The sequence below is a fragment of the Bombus vancouverensis genome, chromosome 7, assembly GCF_051014615.1.
Source record: "Bombus vancouverensis nearcticus chromosome 7, iyBomVanc1_principal, whole genome shotgun sequence".
NCBI lineage: Eukaryota > Metazoa > Arthropoda > Insecta > Hymenoptera > Apidae > Bombus > Bombus vancouverensis.
Window position 1 is genome coordinate 18824932 of NC_134917.1, and position 26788 is coordinate 18851719.

The 26788-nt window shown below is 35.9% G+C and overlaps 1 protein-coding gene and 2 long non-coding RNA genes across 3 annotated transcripts; 2 read left to right on the forward strand and 1 right to left on the reverse strand.

The window, feature by feature from the left end:
* The first annotated feature begins 3385 nt into the window (after positions 1 to 3385).
* On the forward strand, positions 3386 to 7501 carry LOC143302913 (uncharacterized). Its single transcript, XR_013058782.1, has 3 exons — positions 3386 to 4252; positions 4586 to 4799; positions 4862 to 7501. It is a non-coding gene; the product is annotated as an uncharacterized LOC143302913 (long non-coding RNA).
* Positions 7502 to 7547: 46 nt separating this feature from the next.
* Positions 7548 to 10501, reverse strand: LOC143302912 (uncharacterized). The gene is made up of 2 exons (XR_013058781.1): positions 9369 to 10501; positions 7548 to 9094 (listed from the first exon to the last, which is right to left on the reverse strand). It is a non-coding gene; the product is annotated as an uncharacterized LOC143302912 (long non-coding RNA).
* A 5543-nt stretch (positions 10502 to 16044) lies between these two features.
* On the forward strand, positions 16045 to 26784 carry LOC117155977 (TBC1 domain family member 25). The gene is made up of 9 exons (XM_033332582.2): positions 16045 to 16825; positions 19560 to 19669; positions 21617 to 21712; positions 21800 to 21962; positions 22628 to 23285; positions 23713 to 24100; positions 24172 to 24483; positions 24678 to 25094; positions 25182 to 26784. The coding sequence occupies exons 1-9, from the start codon at positions 16784 to 16786 to the stop codon at positions 25600 to 25602; spliced, it is 2607 nt and encodes an 868-aa protein (XP_033188473.1). The 5' UTR covers positions 16045 to 16783; the 3' UTR covers positions 25603 to 26784.
* Positions 26785 to 26788: the final 4 nt, after the last annotated feature.

Below are 26788 nucleotides of genomic sequence, written 5' to 3' on the forward strand. Positions count from 1 at the left end.
CTATACTACACTATACTATACCATACCATACTCTTCTCTCTTTGTTTATAATTTTCCCTTTGACGTTTCCATTATATATTTCCAACGCGAGATATTTCCAACGTAGCGTCTCTCACTTCTTGCCATTTACTTTGAAATCATTCGAATCAACTTTCTAGTTTCTACAACTTGCGAAACCAATTATAGGAGAATTTAGCATTTGTAATATTTACGTAAATGGCTATGGCAAAGGATAAACTAATCCCAATTTTCTAACAACTAGATCCTATCGTTATACGTAGGTGGATGAAGAAAATTTGACCATCGTTAAATTATCGTATCTAACTAAATATTGCGAGTAACCAACGAATTTTTCTTCGTAATTTATTTTCTATCGATCTATTCCCATTCCGTTTACCTAATCTATCCTTTTGTCATACTAGCTATATTTTTATCAATGATCGTTATTTATCGTTGGTCGTTATTCTCACCTCTCCGTGGCAGACGTATATAAAAAGGGAATAGAAATTAATTTTCGCCACGGACCTTGCGTTTAACGCTCTCCGATTAATCGCCTTCGTTGCGAACCATCCTGTCCTTTACCAACCTTCGTCCAGCCCCTTTTGTAATTCCTTCTTCCCCCATTCTCGTCTCCATCTCCATCAATTTACCGCGTTTGCGCATCTCGCGCGAAACGATTTTTTAAACTCACCGACTCGTTCGTTAGGCGCGGCAGTAACGGTATAACCGTAGAAACGAGTATAAAACTTAATTCATAGCCGGTACATAACCTCTTAGTCAGGATGAGCGCGCCACTTGTAATTAATTTCCAAAAGATGTTCGTGCGGGATCAAGGCCGTAAAATATAACACGAACGTTTCATTTCAAGCACGAGCCGTAGCTATAAGCTACAGCCTCTTCCTCTTCTTCCGCCTCTCTTTCGCCTCTCTTTCGCCTCTCTTCCACTCCCACGTCCTCTTTCTCTCTGCGTGTCCTTCTATTTAACCATGTTGTTGCCATGTTGTTCCCTCGTTCCACCCGTTCCTTCGCTCTCTACTCGTCTCCCCAAGCTGTTACACATACCTCCCTTCCGTCTTCTTTTTGCCCTTCGTACCGCAACTTCTTCCTGTTACTTTAACCTCGTCCTTCCGTTCGTTACTCCTTACTTTCGCCCCGACCGTACACTCTGTTTTTTTCTTTTCATCGACACCACTCTGTTTTTCTCGCTCTACGAAAATTACGGATCTTTTCGAGCATCATTCGCAGTCGCCGCTTCTTTACGCCTTACACTTTACACACACTCACTTTTATTCGCGGCTTTAAATCTTCTGTCGCCTCGGCCAACTCGCTCGCCTTTCCGTACTTTCGTCGCTTTGCCGCTCTATTTAGCACAGACTGTTGCTCGTTTCACCGAATTTGTCTTCTTTCATCTTCTTTCGTCCTCTTTCGCCTTCTTTCGTCACTCTGTCAGTCATTCCATCACTCTGCCCCATCGCTGTCCCACTATTTATCATATCTTATTTCTAAATGCTCTCTCTTTCTAAAATCGTTTACATCTTTTTAAACATCGATATGGTTGAACGCCTAACCAGCTAAAAACATCTAAAAAGACAACATCTGACATCTGAAAGACAACACAGAAACGAGATTACGTTTTGTTATACTTTTATTTTAATCGCATCGTAATGATTTTATTATAGTAATATTTATTGTAATCACCTTGGAGAAATTTCGCTGGTACGTTGGTCAGAGATCCTTTGAAGTTTAATTCGCGATACGTACGAACCAGAGAAGAACTGTATCGATATTCGATGGCCGGCCGGCTTCGGTGAAAAAACAACGTCTCCGCGAAAAGAAAAAAAGACAGTCGGACCATGACAGACGGATGCAAAACGGGAGAATCGGTCGGTAGTCCGTTACCGAAAGGAACGAAAAAACAAGTTGAAGAAAAGGGAGGTATGCATTAAGCGAAGAAAGGTTTATCTTTCCAATTTTCTCTTATCGATCTGTTCCGATATTAAAACAAGATGAAAATATGGATGGATCGCTTTCTCCTCTTTTTCAGAGAATTCAATGATATCGTGGAAAGTAAAATGTAAAACAAAGTAGCGAAACTTCTGGATAATATACGTGATGTACGAATATACGTTTATTAATAAATAGAACACGATATACCGAAATATGTACGTACACGTTGAGAAAGTAGAAAACGTTTCGTGTTATTTGTATTCTTGATCCCTGTTTTTACTTATTTCTTATTACAACTAACGATCCCTTTCTAAGGATATAAAAGGTCATCTTTTAACATATATAACAAATATCTTTCTCCTCTTATCGCCTGTTAAGTTTCTTTCGTCTATCACCTTCTTCGTCCATTCTTAAATTTCTTTTTCTCCTCGTTCGTCCAGTATTTACTAGCCACCCACTTAAATTACTCCAAATACTCCGAATACTCTGAATCTAGCTACCATCTTTGTCTTCTTTGCTTTTCATTTTTCTTGTTGGTATTTCACTTATTTAAGGCTACCTTTCCCTGTCTCCGTCTCACGTATTCTCCGTCATACTTTGAGTTCTCCAGCTGCCATTCTTTCCTCTCCTCCATCTTTTCGCTATATCTTCTATCGTCTCTGCTTTCCATTTTCCAGCCGCCCGTTCCTGCTTTCTTACACAATTTCTCCCTTGCTCGTGTCATTCCACTCGTCCCTATTATCATACATCTATTTCCTATATATCAATTTCTCTTCCGAGCGCATTAAGGCTTAAGCAGTCAGCTTTTATATATTTTTTCCCCGTTTTCGTTTCTTCTCTGCCACTTTCTATCTTCTATTCCCTATATTTCTACCGCCTACATCATTATGCTGTTCGCCGTAACGTTAAACATCATCCTCCTTCTTCCGTAATCTCCTCCAAACTTGCTCTTTCTCCTATTCCCCAGAGATGCGTATGTACCATATCACCGCTCTCTGCACATCTACATCCTTTATGCGCGTCTATCTCTACCTCTACCTCTACCTCTACCTCTACCTCTATCTCTATCTCCATCTCTGTCGTTGCTCTCAAACGTCTATCCAATAATCATCCTCCATAAAATAAGAAAACATATAAAGTGTAAATGAATGTATAATAGAATAGAGCGATCAAAGTATTATACAATAACGTATACTACGATAAACTATCGTTCTTTCAATACTCGCTACAGAATTTATATATATATACATATATCTTATACATATATTTATCGTCTATAAAGTTTTAAATGCCACGATAAGTAATATCTGTTGCATTATCTCCAACTAATTAGCAACTAGCGATACTAGCGTACTACGCATTCCGAAATGCGTCGCTCTGCCAATAAATAAGTACGTACAATACGTATAAATAAGTTATTTCGTATTAGCATGCGTATAATATAGCGTATAGTAGTAACGTATATAGTATTTGTCTAGTTGTAGCTCTGAAATCTAGCTCTCAAATTAGAAACTCAGCCCTATTTAGGGCTAACGAATAAATCGCCGTTTCATTGATAGAAAAAAAGTATAAAACTGAATTTTATTCGTTACGCTATAGTTACGCGGAAGAACCTACGAGGTTCGACAAGCCTCAATGTCAAAACAATAAGGAAAGACGTCATCGAACAATTACGATTACTATCGCGATTATTACTTGTGTTGTGGTCTCGCAGGCTCAATTATCCAGGGGATCTACGATAATCATAAAATCAACGTTTAATTTACTCGTTATTTTAATTCTCTTCTCAGCGAAATGTTCGTAAGTAGCCATTTACTCGCAGTGGGGCGGTAATGCGTTTGATAGAAGCGAAGAGGAAACGTCGTTCGACGCGCGTAACTTCATTTAGTACGACGTAGAATGTCTCGTCTTTATTAGCTTTATTTACTCGCCAATTTTCCGAAGCGCTACGTGGTTGTTAGTTCTATTTTCTAATATTTTACTGCAAGTTCAAACCATCGCTATTGAAACGCGGCCGTTGCCCGATAAGTTTAGAGGAGGAGAGGAAACGCGGCTTTATCGCCACGAAATCTGCCAACTATCGCGGTGGAGCGAATTTCTGGCAGCGTGCCCTGAGCATGGAACATGCTTCTGAGATTCATTCGTTTCATGACTCGTTTCACACGTCGTCGTGACCACGAGGTTCACAACGGACAATCACGCAGATGCAATGATCGGCGTTCACCTTCATGTGGCAATCGTCTTCTCCCTATCCATTCCGATCTATCTTTCATTCTTCCGGCCACAGATAATACATAACAGCCATGTACGTATTTTAGAAATTAAATTTAAAAATTAAAACGCTCCATTACGTTCTTTATAGATGTCCAGATGATTCACACACTGTTTCCATTTTTCTAATAATATTTTTAACCGAAGCAACAACATCTTTCGTTGCTTTCAAAAATTTTCATTACGATATTTATGTTCGGTATCATCCTTTATGACATGTTATCCGTGCTCATTAATTCGCGAGTATATTATTCCGAGTTTAAATATCGTCTTTCTTTGTCCCTCCTGTTTCTAAAGAATATCTACATCGATCTAATCTATTAAAATCTATTAAAATACCTTTATAGCTTACATACGATCTTTGTAGCTTACAGAACACAATACGCAAATACGGATAAGCTATCGTTACGCGCGTCGATCGTTGGGTGGTGTGTCATCGTACAAGTGGTCGACCGTTATCGTGTTCGCGAGGGTGCCTGGATTTTTCGGCCGGCTCTTTGCGCCGATCCTCGTCTCGATCCTCGTCTCGATCCACGTCCCTGCACAAAAGTCACGCGGTACAGAGGATGCCGTAATACGTGGTATTTAGATAGTAATAATTTGTTCGTTTCACTAGACCTTAAAGTCACCTCAATATTTCTAGATCGCTTGCCATACTTTTCTATTCCTGGCAGAATAAAGGACGTTTGGACGATTTCGACGGTCTCTGATACACAGGATCATTGGACGATATATAATCAAGCAAGCAATCGATCTTACGTTGGAACGCGCGTTCGAAACGGTGACCGTTTGCATCGACGCAACGTTGGAATCGTCAAATTGTCGAAGGCCGTGCACTTCTTATCGTTTGCGGATCGCAAACGCGGACGTGCAACGCTACATTGTAATATTCTCGCTGTGCGTTGTATATAGAGAGTGATTCATAAGCGAACGTCGATACTTGATTGCTGCAGGGTGTGTAAATTTGCACGCTGATATAAGCAAAAAATACACCTCCGCTTTCGAGTGTACGTACGATCGATGATGGATAGCGGAAGGGATCCATTATACGTCTACCACCGATCTAAATCTTTTAGTCTAAAGTTTCTTTTCTTCCTTCTCACACATTTAAGATCTATTTTGCGTTGAACGCAAATAGTGAAAGTGAACAATGTACACGGTGCGTTGCTACGAGTGACTATTCCGACTAATAGCGAGCGAGTACGCGAGCGAATGTCAGGCGTGCAATAGCGTGTGTCGAGACACGAAGCGGACACCTGCAACATCTTCTTCGAACATGCGTAACTCGAAAAGTACGTAGAGCGTAATGTCGCTTTCTTCCGTCTTTCGTTTTCATCGTTTCTCGTAAATGTGGCCCGATCGAACGAAACCTACTGGTTATGATCGAAATCAATGAAAAACTGCCGTTGACAGATTTTCCAGTTTTTATATGGTGTTTCGTCGCGATGAGAGAAATTTATAGATCGATATATAAACTAATAAACTAACTAAAATGTTGCTTTGTCCAGAAAATACGCAACACGTTCAACATATCGAACACGAAGCATGATTTTTATGTATCAGCTAGTAAGCATGTTTTTTTCAAGATACGAATACACGTAACGAACGATGCAGCTCGTTACAGAATTGAAGTTACAAAAAATATTTACAACCATCCATCGCTGTTTCTGCTCTTTTCAACAAAATTGACAACTTTGTGAGTAATTCCAATGCTTTTAGAGGGCATCGCTCAATCTCGTATTATCCAATCGTTATTAATTATCAGATATTGAATGTTACTAATGATAGTAAGCAAAAAAAATAAAAAATATAAACATCGAATAAAATACACCGTAATTTAGAAATTTCCATAGCTCGTTACTCTAAACGCAAAGCCGACAAAATTTGTAACGCGTAATGGATCGAATGTAAACACGTTACCACCGTGGAGATGGACGCTAGGAGATGTTGTCGATGCTAGAAAATTTTCTCGGGCAAACCGACCCTGTAAACGTGCATGCGCACACGCACGATCCCGAGCAGATGGAGCCAAGTCAGCGGGAAAGTATAACGAGATTCCGGGAAATCCACCCTTCCTTCTGTCACGTCCCTATCGTCCATTTCGCGTGTCGGTTTACGCTCGGTGTAGGAGGAAAGCGAGCGAGTCGACGATGCGAGAAGAAACGAGGCGGCACGGCATGCCAATTTGCCGTCAGACCGGCCGCCTCGCCGGTTATAATCCAACGATGAAAATTTGATTCGCTGTATGAAACTTTGTAACGCGAAAGAGACGCGATCGTTCACTCATTGGTAGACGGTTATCCGAAGGAAAATGAAATTATCGCGTCGATACCTGAAATCGATCTGTGAAATAGGAACTTTTATTTCTGCGTCTCTACGAAGATGATCAGAAAGGTCCGAAGAGGCTCTTCTTTGATACTAAGAGGAAAGGATTGCTGGAGACTGTGATTACCAACGATTTCGCCAGTAATCGAGTAGCAATTTTTTAATTTTTTAGCACTGCGAATAACTACTTATATTATGACTTTCGAAGAATGGAAAAGATTAGTTACCGGCTAAAAAACTTGTCACGACCGCGAGGCTCGTTTGTCTACCACTGTCACGCCCTTTCTCTCCTTCCAAAAGTTGAACAAAGTTCCGTGAATGGAAGCGATTCGATGCGCGCAACCGTCATGTAGAAGCCACAAGGATCAAGTCAGGATCTCAGCCAGCTGAGAAGCTATTGGCAAAAACATTCCGAAAGTAGAGAAAGAGAGACGCTATTTTACGCGAGTAAACTTTTGGCTGAATAATTTTCCGCTCTTGTGACAAGTTTTATCGATACACCATCATCTAGTTTTTCCTCTTGGCCAAAAATCACCATCGTTGTGCGTAGAAGCAAAGATTGTGAGTATGATCTAAAAACTACCGGATCTACGCAGCTTGACCCTTACTCTTCTCTTCCATCGTCTCCTCTTTATAAACAAGGATCGAGCGAGCTTAAACGCCCCGTGTATAACGCGCATATCCAAAAAATGTCCCTTATTACCTATAACTCGTTTAAGACTGAACGTCACACATGTTATTGGGTTTTGGTTTCAGTTGGATTTTTCAATAAAAAAAGTGCCTGCGATAGCACTCTATACTTTTATTAATCCAGCAAGGAGCTCGCCATTAACGCTGAGTAGAAATTACAGATATTGCGCTTTTTATATTTCCTTATAATACTCTTTCGTTCCTCCTTGCACGCACATTGCCCAGTTAATTTGTGTTAAAAGGGGCATTTACAAGAAAGAAATTGTCACATTAGGTTAATTTTAAAGGCATATGAATAAATAAATAGAAAGAGATACATGCTATATATTTTTTATTCGTATATAATAATAACTTGCGTGTATATGCAATACGGACTTTGAGGCCCTCCGAGGTTCCACGGAATACCGTGACCGCTGGAGCAGATCGTTCCTTCGAAGAAAGTTCAACTATCCGTAATGGGCAGAACACCGATAGAACGTTACATATTTTTTAAATTAAAAATGATAAAAAGTTATACATTTAATAATACACTCTACCGCTAATAGACTGTGTGTATACATATAGTGTATTCGTTTATTGTGTTGGGCAATCGTCCATTACATTTCATTTTTTTAAATAATCATTCTTATTCTATATCATATCGATTATTATTATTTACTTATAATTTGTACTTATTTCTATCTTACTATCGCTGATTTGGTAGTATTTGTCATACAGATAGTATATACATAATATACATTTGTACACACACTATTCTATTTATATTATAGATAAACTGTAATTCTATTTAACCCTGCTTCTCAGATTCGTCTTCGTTTACTTTTCTTTGGCATGCTATTCAACTAAACGAGTCTCAACATCTGTGCTTATAGTCTTTACTAAAAACTCTTTGAGTCAGTTACATTCTCTCTTCCTTAACGTGTATATCACTAATATTATAATTCTTATTTTTCATACTATTTCGGGCGCGAAACCATGTTTCACTTTCTCTTATTATTTCCGTTTCTTTCACCTTCTCTTTCTTTTTAATTTCCTTAATATCATAAATAATGCACATTCTACCATTAAACCTCCTCCTTTTAAATGATCTCTTCATCCCTTGCTCTCTGCGTATTTGTAATTCTTCGAATACCCTGTTAATTTTTGTCGGCTGGTTTCTCAAGAAATGACCCTCTCTTACTAAGATCAAACGCCTTTCTCTCTCTCTCTCTCTCTCTCTCTCTCTCTCTCACTCACTCTCTCTCTCTATATATATATACATATTTGTTTCCATTTCTAAATAGCTTCTTACATCTGATTTCCATTAACTTTTACCTTCCCTATTGCTGCTGTCTTGCTTATTTCTCTCTGTATTACACACTCTATCGTCGTTATACATATAGTCCTATAGTATATATATATAATATCGTTGTATATATATAGTCCTTAACTTTTAATTTTTCCTTGTTTCGCATTATTATCTTCTTGTCTTCTATGCCAGCCAATCTTACTTTTGTCGTACTAATATTCCTTTTGCTCTTAATCTGCGGTAATATTTTTATTTCCATCTCAGTTTCCACGTTCTTCTTTATAAATCCTGCAACATCCTCTTCTAATTACCTATTTATTCAAAGATCTTTAATCATTACGTTATTCTCTTTTTCCTGTTTATTTCTGCGTTCCTCTGCCTTCTCCAGCTCCCGTACCCTTCTATCCAGACTTAGCTTTCCTTCCTTCCATTCTCATTAACTTGGTTCAAGCTTCTCTTTCATACTTATTACACCACTTCTTTTATCAACTCTTTCACCTCTTCTCTTCCCGTGTTTCCTTCTCTTTTCTTCTTATTTCTTGCTTCGTTCAGCCAAAAGAATCATTGTAACGTCTAGAAAATTACGCAAAAATCACCAGAACATAAAACTATTTAAGAGTAGAGATATGTCTACGAAAGAAAATAATGAAAATTGATTCTAATTTTTTAAATAATGCATAAACATCATAAAACATAATAATATATATGATAGGCAATGCATGCGTATAATGAATAATAACGTCTTATTAAGTTAAATAAATAAATCATTTTTCCACGATATTGATAAAATATTACATTATTGTATGAATAAATAAAAATTATTATTATTATTATACATTATACGTACTTTAAAACCTTAATCGCCAGACGATACAAAAATATTTTTACTGCTGCTACAATATCATGTAGTCCCACATGATTTGCTTGTTTACATATTTCAAGTGCAGCTATACACACAGATCTACTAAACAGCTATACAAATAAAATAAATATAAACTTCCGATAAGTACTAACATTTTTTTTGTACGAATAAAAGCCGTAACATACACATAGACTTAGGCACACTAGTGCTTTTGCCTCAAATAATTTCATATCTGTGTTATACAAAGTTTTAAAACCTTTCCACCTAATCGAACATTTAATTGACAATAATTGGATTTGTTATTTATTGTAATTAATTAGGATAGCTAAAATTTAATATAGTTTAACATAAAGCTAATTTAAAAAATTATGATTTATTAATCTAGTAGTATCTGTGTATATGTGCGTATTATGCATGAGCAGAATAAGAAAAACTTTATTGTCTTCCATGTTAATTTTTGACGATTCAATTTTCGAACGGTTTTCCCTAGCGAGCGTCGAAAGCTATTTAATACGATCGTACTTGGATTATATGTGATTTATCTTATGCATATACTCGTCTGTGGTTAAACCACTGCAACACTTGGCTGTTTGGTACAGCACTTGTATAGGGGACAACACAAGGACGCGCGCGCGAGCACTCTAATTCCCTCTTTGCTAGTATACAGCCTAGCATATGTGAGTAGAACGATAGTATAAACCACACGCGTACATAAATCGTGCGTCATTTGAAGAGAGTGTCGATCCAGCGGGAATTCCATAACGATACATCGAATAACGAAGGATTTGTGATTCTGCCCGTACTGGCCGATACTAGAAGGGAGGAAATGAGTGTGCGCACGCTTATGGACCTGGTTGTTCCTGGACTAGTGCTGCACCATGCGGCCAAGTGCTGAGTTTAATTGACGTTAGCATATACAAAAACCTATAAAAATTAGGGATCTGCCCTGCTTGCTTACGCACTAGTACCTATCTAGACAAGAACATATCGAGTTTCACGCTGCAAGACTATCTATTTAACTTGTTTCTAGAAGACCTTTTTTTCATTTGCTAGAAAATTATTTATATCATATTAAATTTAAGTAATTCAAACATGCCGATATACCATATCACTTGTCACTTTTCCTCAAATGTAATATACGTATAATTACGAAATAAAACCATTTATAATAACTTTAAGTACTATAACAACGAATTAAATTAAATTAAATCATCAGCATCGAACAGATATACCGTTCAACGGTATTTCCATTAACAAACGCTCAAGGGGATGCTGAAAAAGAGATAGATCCGATAGCCGGAAAGGCGACCCATTCGATAGGATCCCGAACAAACCGTGAGTGGGACATTTTTCTATTTCGCAACGCTAATTTTTCAAGTGCGTAACTGCAAGGTATAAATTTCTCGAAATAAATCGCGAGGAGTGCTTTCGATGCGTTTTCGATGTTATTTATCAAATTTGCTACTGACAAAAAAAAAAAAAAAGGAAAAAAAGATAAAAAAGAGAAGAAAGAAAAGATGAAAAATCCGCGAAAGTATAGACGGTAGTGGAGTGTTATAATTATTCACGCAACGCTAATATCGTGATGTCAAAGTGCAGCCACGTACGTATCTTAGCTGCATCGGGTGATCGAAAGACGCAACACTACGTATAAGAACGCGATTATTAATTAACGCAACGCTAGAGATCTTAAAACGAATTTAATGTAAAATTACCATCTATATTATGTGATTTTAATTCACATAACACGCGACAAATTCAAATTCTACTCTTTGACAAATTCTAATAATTATTCGCGGTAGAAAATAGCAAGAACAATCGCGATATCTTATAATTCGCAACGCTAAAGCAAACGCGACCGTCTCTCCATCGTAACGCTAATCCAAAGTGAAGTCAATACTTTTTCGCAAGTCTAATTGATAACGCGAAATTTAGACTCGCAACGCTAATTGCAAAGATCGGGCAAAGTTAGCCCAACATGACAATAGGTCGGCTAACAAACAAATCACAACTAATACTATTACAAATAACTTAGGCGAGCACAGTGACAAAGTAGTAACGAGAATGACTTTCCATTCTCTGGATGATACAGAAGATGCAAAGCCATTAGTAGTTGCCCTCTTCTATGGCAATTTGCCGGGCCTCTTCGGCTCGTAGTAGCCTCTTCTTTTCTTCGGGCGTGATGCCCGTTGAAACAACTTACGTCTAAGTAAGCTCGAGACTTTCTAAATCGCAAACCAAAAAATAACTTACAAAGGTAAAATAAAAATGTAAATCGCGAAAGCTGATCCTAGTACACATGGATGAACAGCGATCATAGAGATCGCTGTCCGTTCGCATGTGCATGCTCCAGCAATACGTCAACGTTCGTGTCGAAACCCACCCGCGACCACGACCGCGGAATTCGAAAAATCGATGGCCAAAGCCAGGCAGACAATGGTATGTTCCATTGTATGTAACCAGCTTCACCGTTGATTTTTCAAATGAAATTCCCTGAAACAGGTTGAACAGGCGAAAACGCGCCTACCTACTTACAGTTAACAAACACACCAGAAAATATGCTACCTATCCTACCTAGCGCTATATTCCAAAAATGAGAAAACAGGCACACCAACACAATCGCTACACGATTCTCACACATGACACTCGGGCGCAAGCACCTACACTAGAGAGGACGTCCCGGGACGCCTCCGACACCCGAGTTTCCCACACAACTCGCACAATCTAATATTACCTACCCATTTTCCTGAAATCGACCGACGAAGGCTAACGACCATTGCGTGCAACGCGATAAAAGTAAATCTCACATTTAATTGTCAAAGAAGTTACAGATGCTGCAAAATTTCCTACCGTCTATTACGATTTAACAACAAGATTAATAATATTAATATCTCTAACTCGCTGTATTCCACAGTGATTTACAGGTTGTGATTGAAATGATGATTCACTTGTGTGAATTTATTTTTTATAATTTAAATTTATAGCAAATGGAATAAATACTCTGAAACGACGCAATTCCACAGCCTAACCACACACACACTATGTGGAAAGTACATCGTGCACGATACGCTAACGCATCGTCGGTCGCTTAGAAATTGTTATAAAATCAATGGTCATCGTACCCATTGCCTTTCTCTCATCCAAGTAGCACCTGGGCACGTGAGCGAGATCCTGGCAATGGACACGGAAACGGTTAAACCTGAAAATCCTAACTAAAAAAAAAAAAAGGGGGTATTAGCGCATCTATTTTGTCTTTAACGAGCTAATCTTTCTTCGTTTTGCATCTTAGAATTTTATCCCAATTAGCAACACTGTATACTTTACTTCGTTAATTTAATAAATTACCACAATACTAATAATACTGAATTTATTTGTACTCTTTATTTAGACTCTATGAATTATTGAAATTCTATTACAAAAGAGACAAATTGACGATAAATAAGAAATTTATTTGATAATTGACGTTCAAAACTTGTTGCTTCGATTCCAAAATTTGCCTGTCGCGAAATTTCTTCTTGCACATAAAATTTCATACATTCTTGTACGGCAGAATTGAACTTTAATATCTCTATATGTATATTTTAAATTAATACTCAAATTGAAAAATGAATGGCAAACAATTAAAACTGAAACAATGCTATCGGAGAACAGAAGCCGTTGCAATTTCTTTTTGTGAATATATATTTTTAATACGAATTCCGAATTTACGAACACACCTTCAATCACAAATATTCAAATTAATCGTTAATATAATATCGTTTGTACCAGTTGATATCATTACCAATATTCTTAATACAAACTTTGTTAATTTCATGTAATATAAAAGGAAAAAAAACGCGACGTGCAAGAAGACCTATCCTGAACTAATAAATAATACACAGAAAAAGAAAATGTTGCCACTCACGGGTATAGTAAATACCCGCGGTTACTGTGCTCGCAAAAAATTCTACGTAATACAACCAGTCACCCGTGTCGATTCGGACCTTTCGTCCTACGACATGATTGAGTGACCGGAGGAACAAAAATGCATGCGACTCACGATAAGATGCGAGGAACGTAGTCATCGATGCTGTGATAGCCCAGGGGAAATCGTCGTGAAGACCGCCATCGAGGAGGAGCCATGCAATTCCATCATAGAAAAAACTGTAACAATGCATGGAATATCATGATTTACTCTTAAATATGACGTTAATTAATTGGAAAATTTGAAGTAGCGTAAGATTAATCTCTGTTAAAATTTCAATGACGATATTTAAGTCAGGAATAGCAAATTGAAATACAAGGACTAGAATTAAACAAAGTACAGATTACAAAATTACTTACATTCTTAGCTTTTCAAGCCCCACTTGGTCCTTTTAGGAAACAGAAGACAGGAGACAGAGAAAGGAGCGATAAACCTTTAACAAAATATGACTTATTATACATATATAAATAATATATCCGCGAATAATATATTTTCAGAAATAAGCGACGATTCACTAAAAAATTTGAGATAACGTAATATGAAACTCTATGAAAATTTTGAACTTTAATGATAATAGAATGATTAAATTGGTAGTAAACTCTAATTACTCCAACAATTGAAACTCTGACATTAAATTTTTAAGTCAAACTTGTTTTTTCATTCTAAATAATTCAAGTAGAATAATCAAAGGAATAAAATTAATTGAAATGCGATATGCAAAGATTCTTACATGCTTAGTTTCGAAGCATCACTGCGTCCTTTCCGAAGCACAAGAAAAAGCACAAGTTACGAAAAACTGAAACAAAACGTGTAAAATATTATAATTTGTTCTTAAAAATATATCCTTCATTGTTTAAGGAGTCTAAGCTAATGATAAATAAAACTCTACTCAAAATTTCTAAACTCTAATCTCTGTTCGAAATTTTAATAATAACAAAAATTGAAATCCTGTTAAAATCCAATTACTATAAAAATAGGAACGCTAAAGTAACAATTTTTAACCTAGGAATGTTGATAATCTAATCGTTTGCGAAGCATGGTAAATGCGGCGTCCATTTCGTATCAGTTCGAATTATCGATTATTAATCGTCTATGGCGTCTGTGATGTGAACCCCTATTCTTTCAGTCCCGTGACCGGCCAATAATCTATACAAAAGAAAACCAAAGCAATCTCAAATAAATGTATAACAAGACCAATACAATTTACAATAACAGAACAAATTATAGTAAGATAAAGCAATAATAAAATCCAAAATCTGCCTCAAAGCACGGTAATGTGAATTATCGATAATTTTAACTATCAGAAATACAGCCAAGAATAAATGTATAATAAACCAATAATTTACAATATTAAGGCTAGTTATAACGGAATAAAGTAATAATAAGGCCCAAATTCTGGCTTCAAGACCGGTAATATAGACTATCGTTGACTGTAACCTGTCAAATACACGATCAACGATGAAAGTAAAAGAAGATTTCGGATACTACTTAATTTTACTAAAATTATTATCAATAAGCGGTTAAATACGAACGTACTATTTGTATGAAGCAGATAGAAGTGTGGAAATGTTGATAAAATCGAAATGGACGTACTAATAAGGACAGGGTTACGCTCGACGAGACGAATTTTCGCTCCAAAGACTTTCAAGAGTACGTCACCCCACGGCATGTCTCTCCGCGAAACTACGACTTCCCAATATTTCGCACCAATAGGAACGCTCGATTCGACGTGACAATATATTGCGCCAATAGGAACGCACAATTTCATTTGACAATATTCTGCACCAATAGGCACGCCAGATTTGACTTTGACGATATTCTGCGCCAATAGGCACGCTCGATTTGACTTTGCGATACATTTCGCAAATAGGAGCGCACAATTTTCGTATATACAAGCGCGCGCAAACTTAGTGCATTCAAACAGTGAAATTGATGAATTTGAGGAATAGCAAACATATTTAAGACAATGTTCAGTAGCGATTACGAATAAGATTATGTTCTTAATGAAAAGCTTTTATGTGTTACACGAGTAAAGTTGTTATTATTACATAAAATATGGTATGTTATTGCTTATTATTACATGAAAATCGGGGAAATTGTTCTATCCTGCTTTGTAAGTGTCTTTATTAAAGACAAATGTGATCCTTAAAAATTGTTAATAATTAGTAGCAGTTTAGAATAGTCCTGGAGAATCGATAGCGAAACTGTCATAAAAAGAGAAATTTCTTTAATTGAAAATAATTTATCATTGTTTACTTTGCTATTAATCGATGTTTAGGTCATAAAATTGTTATTTTATAATACCAGAGAGGAATTTCTACTATTGCCTTATACGTGTCATCGTTCAAAAATATAGTAAACGATTAATTTCTCCTTTTTAGGCAACTTACAACTAGTTTTATTGTTGCGCGATTTTGTCATTCTTATATTTCTCTATCTCGGATAGAATAGTAGATATGAATTTTTCCGTAGAACCGTACAATTAAATAGGTTCTTGTCCATGCTAGTGCACGACCAAACAGGGCAGATCCCTAACTTTAAGCTTAAATACATAGGTTCTTGTATATGCTAAATTCCAACCAAACAGAACAGATCCCTAATTTTATAGGTTCTTGTACATGCTAATGTCAATTAAACTCAGCACCTGGCCGCATGGTGCAGCAGCTGTACCGTGGAACAACTAGAACTACGGGCGTGAGCACTCAGTTCCTCTCTGGTTAAACTAAATTTGGCGTCAAACGCGGCTCGCTTCAGTTCGCTCGCTTCTTTCTTTCTCGCTCTTTTTCTCTTTCCTCGCGAGAACGTAACGCCAATTTCCATCGGCATTTCTATTCGTCTGCGTTCCGCTTGTCATCTTTCGAAATACCATCCCTCCGTTCGTCCCAACATCAGTGATTTTAACGAAGAAAGGGACATACAATTTCGGCCAATTAAACACAAGACACGAATCACGGCAGCAGACGGTATCGTCAGTCAACGATCACGGTGACGACGACTGATCTTTGTGTAGTCGAAACTCGAGCAACGCGCGAAACGATTTCGAAACTTAATATTCTGAAACGTGTCATCATCGACAGCTGTTGGGGTTTTGGGATACACCTCGTCATCGCGAACGATCATGAACTCTTATGCCAAATGTCAATCGGCGGTTGTTCAAAAACTTGGATTTTGTTAGGGAAACGTGGTGGTGCTGTGCCCTGACAAGACGCTACTATGCTTTTCTTGGGAAAAAGTGAAAGCTTTAAGGTGGCTCGTTACGCGTCGCGTGAAACGAATTAACCTATCAGAACTGGATTACCCATAAAAATGTGGAGTTTAGTTCGGTGTCATAAGAAAGTCCTCGAGGAGATGCACATTTTGATGAATCTGAAGCTGTCCTGAATTATTGAACGTCTTTTTTCGCGTGCACGAAATAGCCTGAATATCAACGTCAAACATGTTCGGTTGTCCTAGAGAAGCTGTGCGCGTCAAAGTAAAGGTACAGTTCATGTTATACAACATAATATTGCACGTTTCGCCATTACATCGACACCTCGCATAAAATTACAATGAAACTTTCTCGAAAATAATGTTTCATTATTACACGCTAAAGGACATTTAAAAAGCAAATCTATTCCGATCGTCGAATGGTGAAATTCTCATTGTTGAATTTGATAAAAAAGAAATATTCTTCATCGATAACGATATTTCCCTGCGTTTACTATTCACTCTTTTTTTTTTTTATATATATATATATATATATATATTAGTGATATTGTTTACGAAATACTTGAAATGATAAATTTGCAGTAGGAGCATAGGGATTTAAAGCTTCAATGTAACATCATTGAAAACGCAGTCTCAATATCATATAAGCTCAATATCACTCGAACTCGAAATCGAAGCGTGAATTCGCTCCAGATAATAAAGACGAATTCCATTTCTATCTTCCTAGGTAGTTGTAAATTGTTACTACCCGTAGAAAGTTTCTGATATGCACGCATATGTACATATATGTACGTGTACGTCTTTTAAGTAGATTCGGATAAAGAAAGCGAGGCGTCGCGCGGCAACGGCAACACGTCGCGTTTCGTAATTGGAATAACCAACGTTCTGTAAAAATAATTAGAACGCGTCGCTATTTCACAGGGATATTCGACAAAATGTTCCTATGGCATTGCGGCAGAAATTTCGAATCAGGAACAGCCGTAACGTCTCTCCTATCTTCCTATGCAAACCCTGCAAATGCCTACGTGTGACACTTGACAGAAAATTAAACAAATGTCGGAGAGTTGTCTGTACCGAGACAATGTATAACATCCTGTTATATATATTTATTTATATATCTTATATCTTGTCTTGTTATATATATATACGTATATTTATTAGTACACAGTTTGAGAATCGAAGTTTCATCCGATTTCCCGGCAATTATTTTTACCTTCAAAAAATTAACAAACAAAATTTAAAAGCACAAGACATCTGCTTTTACAGAGATACAAATATGGATCTCTTTTGTGTCTGTTATCGAATATGTATTCTTCATGTGCAAAAATTGGAAAAATACTGGTTGACTAAAATATTTCTAATAACTCGCAATATATTGCTGCTATAAAGCGGATTTTATTATTTTGAAACTCTCGTGTTATGGTTTATTTATTTGTACTCGTTATTGATGGTAGCTTATTAAAATACTAAGAAAAAAAATGTCTGTTCGTGTGTCCTATATGGAAACATTACTGAAAACATTACAACCAATCATTTTGTTTCATATATGTATATATGTATTTCATATTTCATATTAAATCGAAAATATTAATAGTTTCGTTGCAATATCTAACCTTAACCTCAAAATCCTGCAATTCTGCACGTGTTAATATTATCTGGCAATGGCATAAAGTGATCCAATACATTCGATCGAAGTTAAGACAAGTATAATTAAAAGAGCATTTATATAATAGGTGTGACAGTGTAACTGCCAACCGAAATCGACTTCTAATTTTATATATAGAAATCCTTTTAATATTATTCTAATCTCGTCCTGCTTTTTCCGCTTTATCTCTCTCTCTCTCTCTCTCTCTCTCTCTCTCGTTTTTCTTACATAATTACATGTACTTTCGTTAGGTACTTTCGTGTACATATTGCTTTCGTTAATATAAACGTCAAATTCCTTTTTATAATATAATTTTATACATGTATATCCTATTATATTATTATTATTTAAATATATTTAAATAATATAATTGCGAAGTGTAATAGATTTTATGGAATTTTTGTACGTCTATTACTTTCACAAACTTTTCTTAAGCTTCAATGTATTGGCTCGTATGTACGTGTAACTCCATTTAAAAGGATCATAATATTCTGTAAGAATATTTTGTTCTATGTACTTATTTATCATCATCACGTTATCGTTACGCTTCATCATAATTACCTTTTTCTAGGAACGTTAACAAATATTTTGTCCATTATTTTTGCCGTACAATATAAATATCAAGTTTTATCCGCAAGCGTATCGAATATATAGCGTTCGAATATTTCAATTTCATCCATTTGTTACAAAGCTACGATCATTTGAAGTTAACAAGTACCAATGTTTCGTTTCGTTTGCTTCATCATTCGAACTTTGTCTACGGCTCTCCCATTATCTTAATGATCGGTAAAGGAGTGTGCTTTTATAATTTTCTGAAATCTATAGAATGATGTACAAATATTTCTATTGCTTGAGCTACAGAAAGATTGGTCATTTTTGTACCTTGGAAAGGTACCTCTTTCCAAGTTCTTGCGTTTAACGGTCAAACGATTCAAGGCTAATATTATGCACAGTGAAAATAACACTGAAACTTAGTTTTCGATTCATGAAAAATCAAACGAGATTTATCAACTACGCCTGGAAGACTTTAATCCTGCCTGTACTACATATATTATATATATGTAAATAATATCTACCATTTAAAGTATGTATACGTTGTGCCTAGAAAAAATAAGTTTACTTTGATAACACTTAACAAATTTCTCGTATATATATAGCAATTATTTATTTAAATGTTGAAATTAATAACAACCATATAAGATATATTTTTTGCTTTCTGTATAAAAACAATTTTTCGAGATTTTACCGTCATACAATACAGTGAATTGTTCAATTCTATCGAAGACAATTTCAATTCTAGAAACGAAACGAAACGATACGGGACACACGTTTTATAACAGAGGTAAACATTTATGTTTAGAAATGCGAGACCAGACATCAGCCAGAGTATCGGAAGTTCAGCGTGGACCCGCAGATAACATCCATCGAAGTGCTTCAAAGTATACTCATCAAAGCGTTCGATATCAAAGGGTGAGATTTTACTGTTATTAATGCCGAGCAATGGTCGTGAGTGAAACTGAGGAATAAGAAAAAGTTTCAAGCCGGACAAAAGTTTATAGAAAAAAGTTAAGATCATTTGTAAGAGTTCCGAAAGCGATCCTTTTCGTATAAAGGGTACAACAGGGGTCTACTACATTTCGGTTTATCGTAATAGAGTGCAGTACCTGCAAGAAGTACCTACAATACCATCGGTCTGCTTACAAGCTGTCTTGAATCTACAAATAATCACAACTATTTCCACGAATCTTTTATCTTGTGGGCTAGGTAGATTATTGGCTCTACCCATGTTCTTCGCTTCAATTTAATATATTATTTTAAATAGTCTTGCTATTTTAACCTATTAATTCAACGCACTATTTCTCCGCTGTATTTGAATATTCGTCTTAAATTAATATTCGCAGCAAATACAACACCGAATCGTTTTATATTTGTCGTGTCAAGCATCGTTCACGTTTCAATGAACTCTCTCGCTGGTTCGTAGATAGAGCGTGAGTGCGCATGCGCGTGATTCTAAGGAAAATCGCGATCTCTTGATTATATAATTTTAATATCTGTAACATAGTGCGATAATCTGTCAACAATACGTAGTCGTGCAAAACTTTTGACCGCTACTCTACCTTCGGCTAATGTTCATTTGCTTTGGACGCGTAGCGATTACCATTTATCTAGAAAACCGAGCACGCGTTTCACAACACGTTAGGTCGGAGAAGGAAAATTTTCCACGAGTCTTTTCTCATTACCAACTATGAAAGCTAAACATAAACTATTAGATAGTAACAATAGAAAAAGAATCATTTTTCGAAAAGAATATGGAAGTCTTATAAATTAAACATAAAATGTTTAATTTGAATTTTATCTAGAAATTGATGTTTTGTTAAGCTTTTTCTGAATTATTTAAACTCGAACTACCAAGAACGAGATCGGCGTTTAATTATGACAGAATCGTAATAAATACGATACGAATCGAGCGCTATTTGAATGCCATTTGTGTTACTTTCGCCAATAATTAAATTAGATTGTATTCTCGTGTTACTATCGGAAAAGAAAGAGGTAGTATTTAATTACATGTATCGAAAGTATAAAAGAAATGAACGTAACGGCAGATGGCGAGAAATTCCGATTTGACTTTAAATTACAATAATCTTGGAATATATTTTTTCACTTCATCGTTGCATCGATTAATGGTAGATAGCTCGATCGGTTTGCAATTGTCTGCTACTTTCTATGAATCATTCATTTACGATGCAAATGTTTCGAAATAATACAAACAGATTTAGTGAGCAGAGGGAAATGTTAATAATTGAAAAATTATGCACGCTATATATAGCAGTTTAATCCTAATTTATTGATATCACTCCTATCGGGTTGCAAGACTTTCAAATCTACAAATTCTTACAATATTTAATTCACCGTTCGCACTAAACTAACACTCTCTCTCTCTCTCTCTCTCTCTCTCTCTCTCTCTCTCTCTCTCTCTCTCTCTCTCTCTCTCTCTCTCTCTCTCTCTCTCTCATCCTTACATACCATAAATATACCACGAATTCTTTTACTTATTTCACACACACACACACACACACACACACACACACACACACACACACACACACACACACACACACACACACAATGTGTAATAGTTACAATATAAATTAGAAACTTAAAATTGATAAATATATAGATTAAAGAACGTAGATTTAAAAGCATTCTTCGTATAAAGCATTTTTCATCGATACATCTTTTATTAATCGATTAAGCTCGTACAATGAGCGCAAAATTAAATGATAAAAAATAGAATGTTTTTCTACTTGATGATTATTTTACACTTAATGTAGGAGTTTAACACTTGAATATCGAGACAAAATATCATTAAAAATGTTAACTTGCGATAAAAGAAATAAGTTTCTGAAATATTTCCAGAGAATTCACAGTTTCTTATCGAGCAATAGATGACTATGGATCGGAAACATACTTATTCCTACTTTCTGACTGGGACTTGGATGCAGCATTTATCAGGTAAATATTTTATATAATACCACTGGTACCTAGGTGATTAAAGATACCGAACTCCGTTGTTTCAACCGATAACGTATTTTATTATAGCGCTTCTGAACCCTATCTATATCTGCAAGTCAACTTAAAGCCATTCGGAGAGACAGGCGACTGCGAATGTTATTGGGAACAAAATGCACAGGAAGTGTCGACTCGACAAGAAACCGGGTTTCCATACAAGACGCCCAAGTTACCGGGTCTAATAATGAACAAGGCGAGTACTTCGCTCGTTGTCCCTCGATCATCTGTCATTCTGCTTCCAGTTATTCCTTTTATTTTCCACTTCCTTCTTAACTGAATACAAGGATATCATATCACAATATGTTTGTATGTATCTTCGAGGTGATCACAAGAATCACTGAATGGTTAACCTTGCAATGTTATTTAGGATAGAATTGAAATGTATATTACATTTTTTAATTTCTAACGCGTTACTTGTAGCAACATGTAACACAGAAAGATTTTTCTCTTTTACCTATTTTATATTCCCCGTTTACTTGTTACATTATTTTTTATGGTCATCGATCAGTCTAACAAATCAGTCCTTTTGATAAATCAAATTTTCTCAGTTTTGGTCATTTTAATATCGTATAAACCAAAGTGGTTTATCAAAATTTAAACTTCTCTCGATTTAACTTTCTCTCCATTTTTTACTATATTTTTTCAACCGTCTGCCACAAAATCTTCAAAATGGCCTACAATTTTTTCCACATCTCGATTATATTTCACTTTTTCGGAAGCATTTAATGTAAAGATAAGATTGGTCAGAATTAATATGTTCATAAAAAAGTATTTCGCAATTCATAAAATTTAAAAAGATCAATTACCATAGAATAGATGTATACGTTATAAATCTGACCGGTTTTTTTTTTTTTACAGATGGAAAGAACACTGAACATGGTTCAACGTGCTCTGGGTAATTTGAGCGAAGAATCTTCGCACCAGCAATGTGCTCAACCACCACGACCACCATTGACAGACGCAGAGTTTCGACGATTTTTGGATCCCATCGGACAAGTAATACACCCTAAAGAATTACGAGCCGTCATATACTTCGGTGGAATTGAACCTAGCCTGCGAAAAGTGGTTTGGAAACACATTCTAAACGTATATCCCGAAGGAATGTCCGGTCGCGAGAGGATGGATTATATGAAGAAAAAGTCGCAAGAGTATCAAAATCTTCGAGAAAGATGGAAAATCTTGGTACAAAAGGGACAAAATGTCGGAGATTTGGCATATGTAACGAGTATGGTACGGAAAGATGTTCTAAGAACGGATAGACATCACAAGTTTTACGGAGGTTCTGACGATAATCAGAATACGGCCAGTCTCTTTAATATCTTAACTACGTATGCCTTAAATCATCCGAGTGTCAGTTACTGTCAAGGTATGAGCGATCTGGCTTCGCCTTTATTGGTTACTATGAGGGACGAAGCGCAAGCATACATATGCCTGTGCGCTCTTATGAGGAGGTTGAAAGACAACTTTATGCTTGATGGAATTGCTATGACTACAAAATTTGCACATTTGGCTGAAGGTATGTAAAATTGAATATGTTGTTTAAATAATTAGGAGATTGTGATTTCTTTGATATAAAAAAATGTCATATGCGTAAAAGTTACAACGTAATATTATAGCTATAATAGTTACAGCTATAACTGAAATATAAAATATAAAGTAACTTATATATTCCCAGTTATTAAAAAATATATATTATTATATATTATTAAAAAATTATGATTTTTTACATTACCGTGTAATGGAACCATTTTTTACATTAAAATGAACGGTAAACGAGAAAGGAAAAGATTATCTTTCAAAAAGCAACTGATTGATGTTGCTTGTCCTTAGAATAGGAAGAAAACAATCTTCTAATCGATGTATATAATTCTTTCAAATTGGAAGATTCATTTAATAAATATTACGTCTGTATCAATTGTTATAAAATATCTACATTTTTTAAGGTTTACAACATTATGACCCAGACTTCTATGCTTATTTAAAATCCCATCAAGCGGACGACCTATTGTTCTGTTATCGATGGCTTTTATTAGAAATGAAACGTGAATTTGCTTTGGACGACGCTCTGAGAATGCTCGAAGTTTTATGGGCTGCTTTGCCAGCGTCACCGCCAAACGGAGAACTTAATCTGGCCGAAGTACCTTTTCCTCCACCTTCGCCACCGCCAAGCCCAAACGTAAAACATATTCGTGAGAACGCATACACGAAAGTTTGTGCTATCAGACGACAAAGCTCTTCCGCGAGTATCGCCACTACTGGTAAAAGAAAGACTCTTAACGCGGAGGATCCATCTTTGCAAAGCTCTACAGAAACTAACGGTGACTCAAAAAGGTACTTCTATGCAAATCGATGAAAGCAGTGAAATAGAAATAATAATATAAAGTGAAACCCGCTGTCTACAGATCGAGCTCTCCTTACGAGACGTTTTCTGAGCCAGAAAATGATTTGACGACAGCGAAAAATCGAAGAAACACAGAATCTACGGAAAAGTGCCTAAGTACAGATTCTCTGTCTGGTAAATCTAAACGCGTAAACTTGCTGGAATTGAAAGAAAGACTGTCGTTACCTAGTAAAGAACATCAACAAACAAAAAATAATGAAAATGATGGTGAAAAGAAATGCGCCCGAGTAGTAAAGAATTTGAACGAATTTTTGAACTTCACGAGCCTCAACCGTAGCAAAATAACGCCAAGCGATGCTGAACCAGAGTTGAGGTGAAACAATATATTTTCAATATAAATACAATATAAATACAATATAAATACAATATAAATACAATATATAAATACAATATAGTTCAATATAGATAAACATAATTTATCAGAAATACCAGCATGTTATTCTTATCCGTTTTATATAAATAATGGGTAAAAATAATGTTATAACCGGTAAATATATTATTTTTTAGACGTGTTTCGAGCGAGAGCGGAGTAATTAGAGTTTTAAGAGATGAACCAAGTTCGCCGGATGACCCGACAGATTTTTTTCCAATGACTACATCAATGACTAGAGAATTAAGACTGGAACTAGAATCACTCGATCGACAAGTCTTCGGACCATCACCGCCAAGTGATCAACAATGTGATTGTGTTCTATCTAAAAGAGAAAGCGAATTAGCCGACAGCGAAACAGATACAGAGTTAGCAAGGTGTAGTCCAGCTGCGGATGTATTTGTATGGGAGAATCCTCTGCACACGTTACAGCAAAAGAATCATCCAGCTACTCCAGATGAGCAAGCAGAACTCGAGTATGATGGCGAAATATTAGAAGATCAGAATGGTGTTAAATCTGTTACCCCAATTAGATTACTTAAACGGACTACAAGGTATAGACCAACTTTTTATAATTTCACAAGAATTTTATATTTCAAAGTGTACACAGCCTTAAATATAAAAATTATAAAATTTCATAGGTCCGAATCTGCTTCGGACAGCGAGGAGGCAGAAAGTTGGCACCAAAATGCAACAGTACAAGAAAGTCCAATAAAACAATCGGTACAAGAGCACTGTGAAGAAGCCACAGAGCTTACAAATCTTATTCCAGCAGGAACTTGCGAAGATCAGTTGGGAGAAACTTCTCTACCTCCACCTCACGAATTTGGTGGTGGTAATCCGTTTCTTATGTTCCTCTGTATTACTCTGTTATTGCAACACAGAGACTTTGTTATGCGTAATCAAATGGATTATAACGAAATGGCAATGCATTTCGATAAAATGGTTCGTCGACATAACGTTATTCGAGTGCTCAATCAAGCGAGGCAACTATTCGCTGGTTATCTTAGAAGGCATTCTTCATCGTCATTAGGTGCAAAGTCAGATTCTGTTAATGTGTAGCCTGATAATGCTTGAATATTCATTGTACTTATCGACACCTACCATATAACATGAAATACGAAATGGACGATTTTAAAATATATTGTGTACCGTTCAAGACAAATCACAAAAAATAAGTTTAAAATATGTTTTTTAAATCTAAAAGGTGAATCAAAACACTTCTGTAAATGAAGAAAGATATCAGGTAAAATGCGTATCAGTGATAAGCTAGGCAATAAGAAATTTAAATAATCTCCTCGAGGTGCTCCTTTAATCGTGCTTTCGTAAAAAAATCATTAATTCTTCGTGTATTCCTTTAATCTTTCTAAGCATATTAATTGCGATACATATTATGTATATTCGATCCAAATCTTATTATTGTTTGATGAACATATGTCTCAAAGTATGATAATTTTTATATTATTTATTTGCATTTATCTACATTTACTGTCTATTGATGAGTTTCTTATTAATAAAAGTTTATTTTCTTAGGACAAACTAATTTTAGTTTGGAAGGGTTAACCTTCTTGGCGATCATGTATAATTAAATACAAATACACATATAAACCAATGTCATTATCTGCCGTGTGATAGCACCAGTTGAAAATAATTCTTATATTTCGCATAATTCATGGAACTAAGTGAAGTAAACGTTTCTTCGATACTTAATGTACAAACATTGCAACAGACTTTAAAACGTAATCGTAATGTTGAAAATGACACGACATTAAACCCTCCGTCTGCAACTTTATTTTTACTAACGTTGTCTGCATACTGGTTCACTTAAATTCATCCACATCCTTTTAGGTCTTTTGTGTTTTAAAAGAACCCCAAACATTTTTTAATACTCTTCCAGATCTCTAGAATATTATTTCATAGTTTTCATTGCTACATCTTACCTTCATTTCTTTAAGAGAAGCTACATTTAATCGAAAATATAGGTAAGCTGAGAAATTACCTAATTAATAGTTATAACTACTAGTCGACAACGACCTGGTATGCAGATGAAAGGTTAAATATACTTTATCTGCGACACTATGCACAGTATCAATTGCACTGCATTATCTTTCTCACTGTACCTCGATTTAAAATTAAGTGACTGGCTTAAATTTGTAAAATATCTATGATTAATTTAGTAGCTGTATCTTACTTTGTTCTCGAACAATGTGTTTGAGAAACGACAATAAACTGCATTTAATTTTATCGC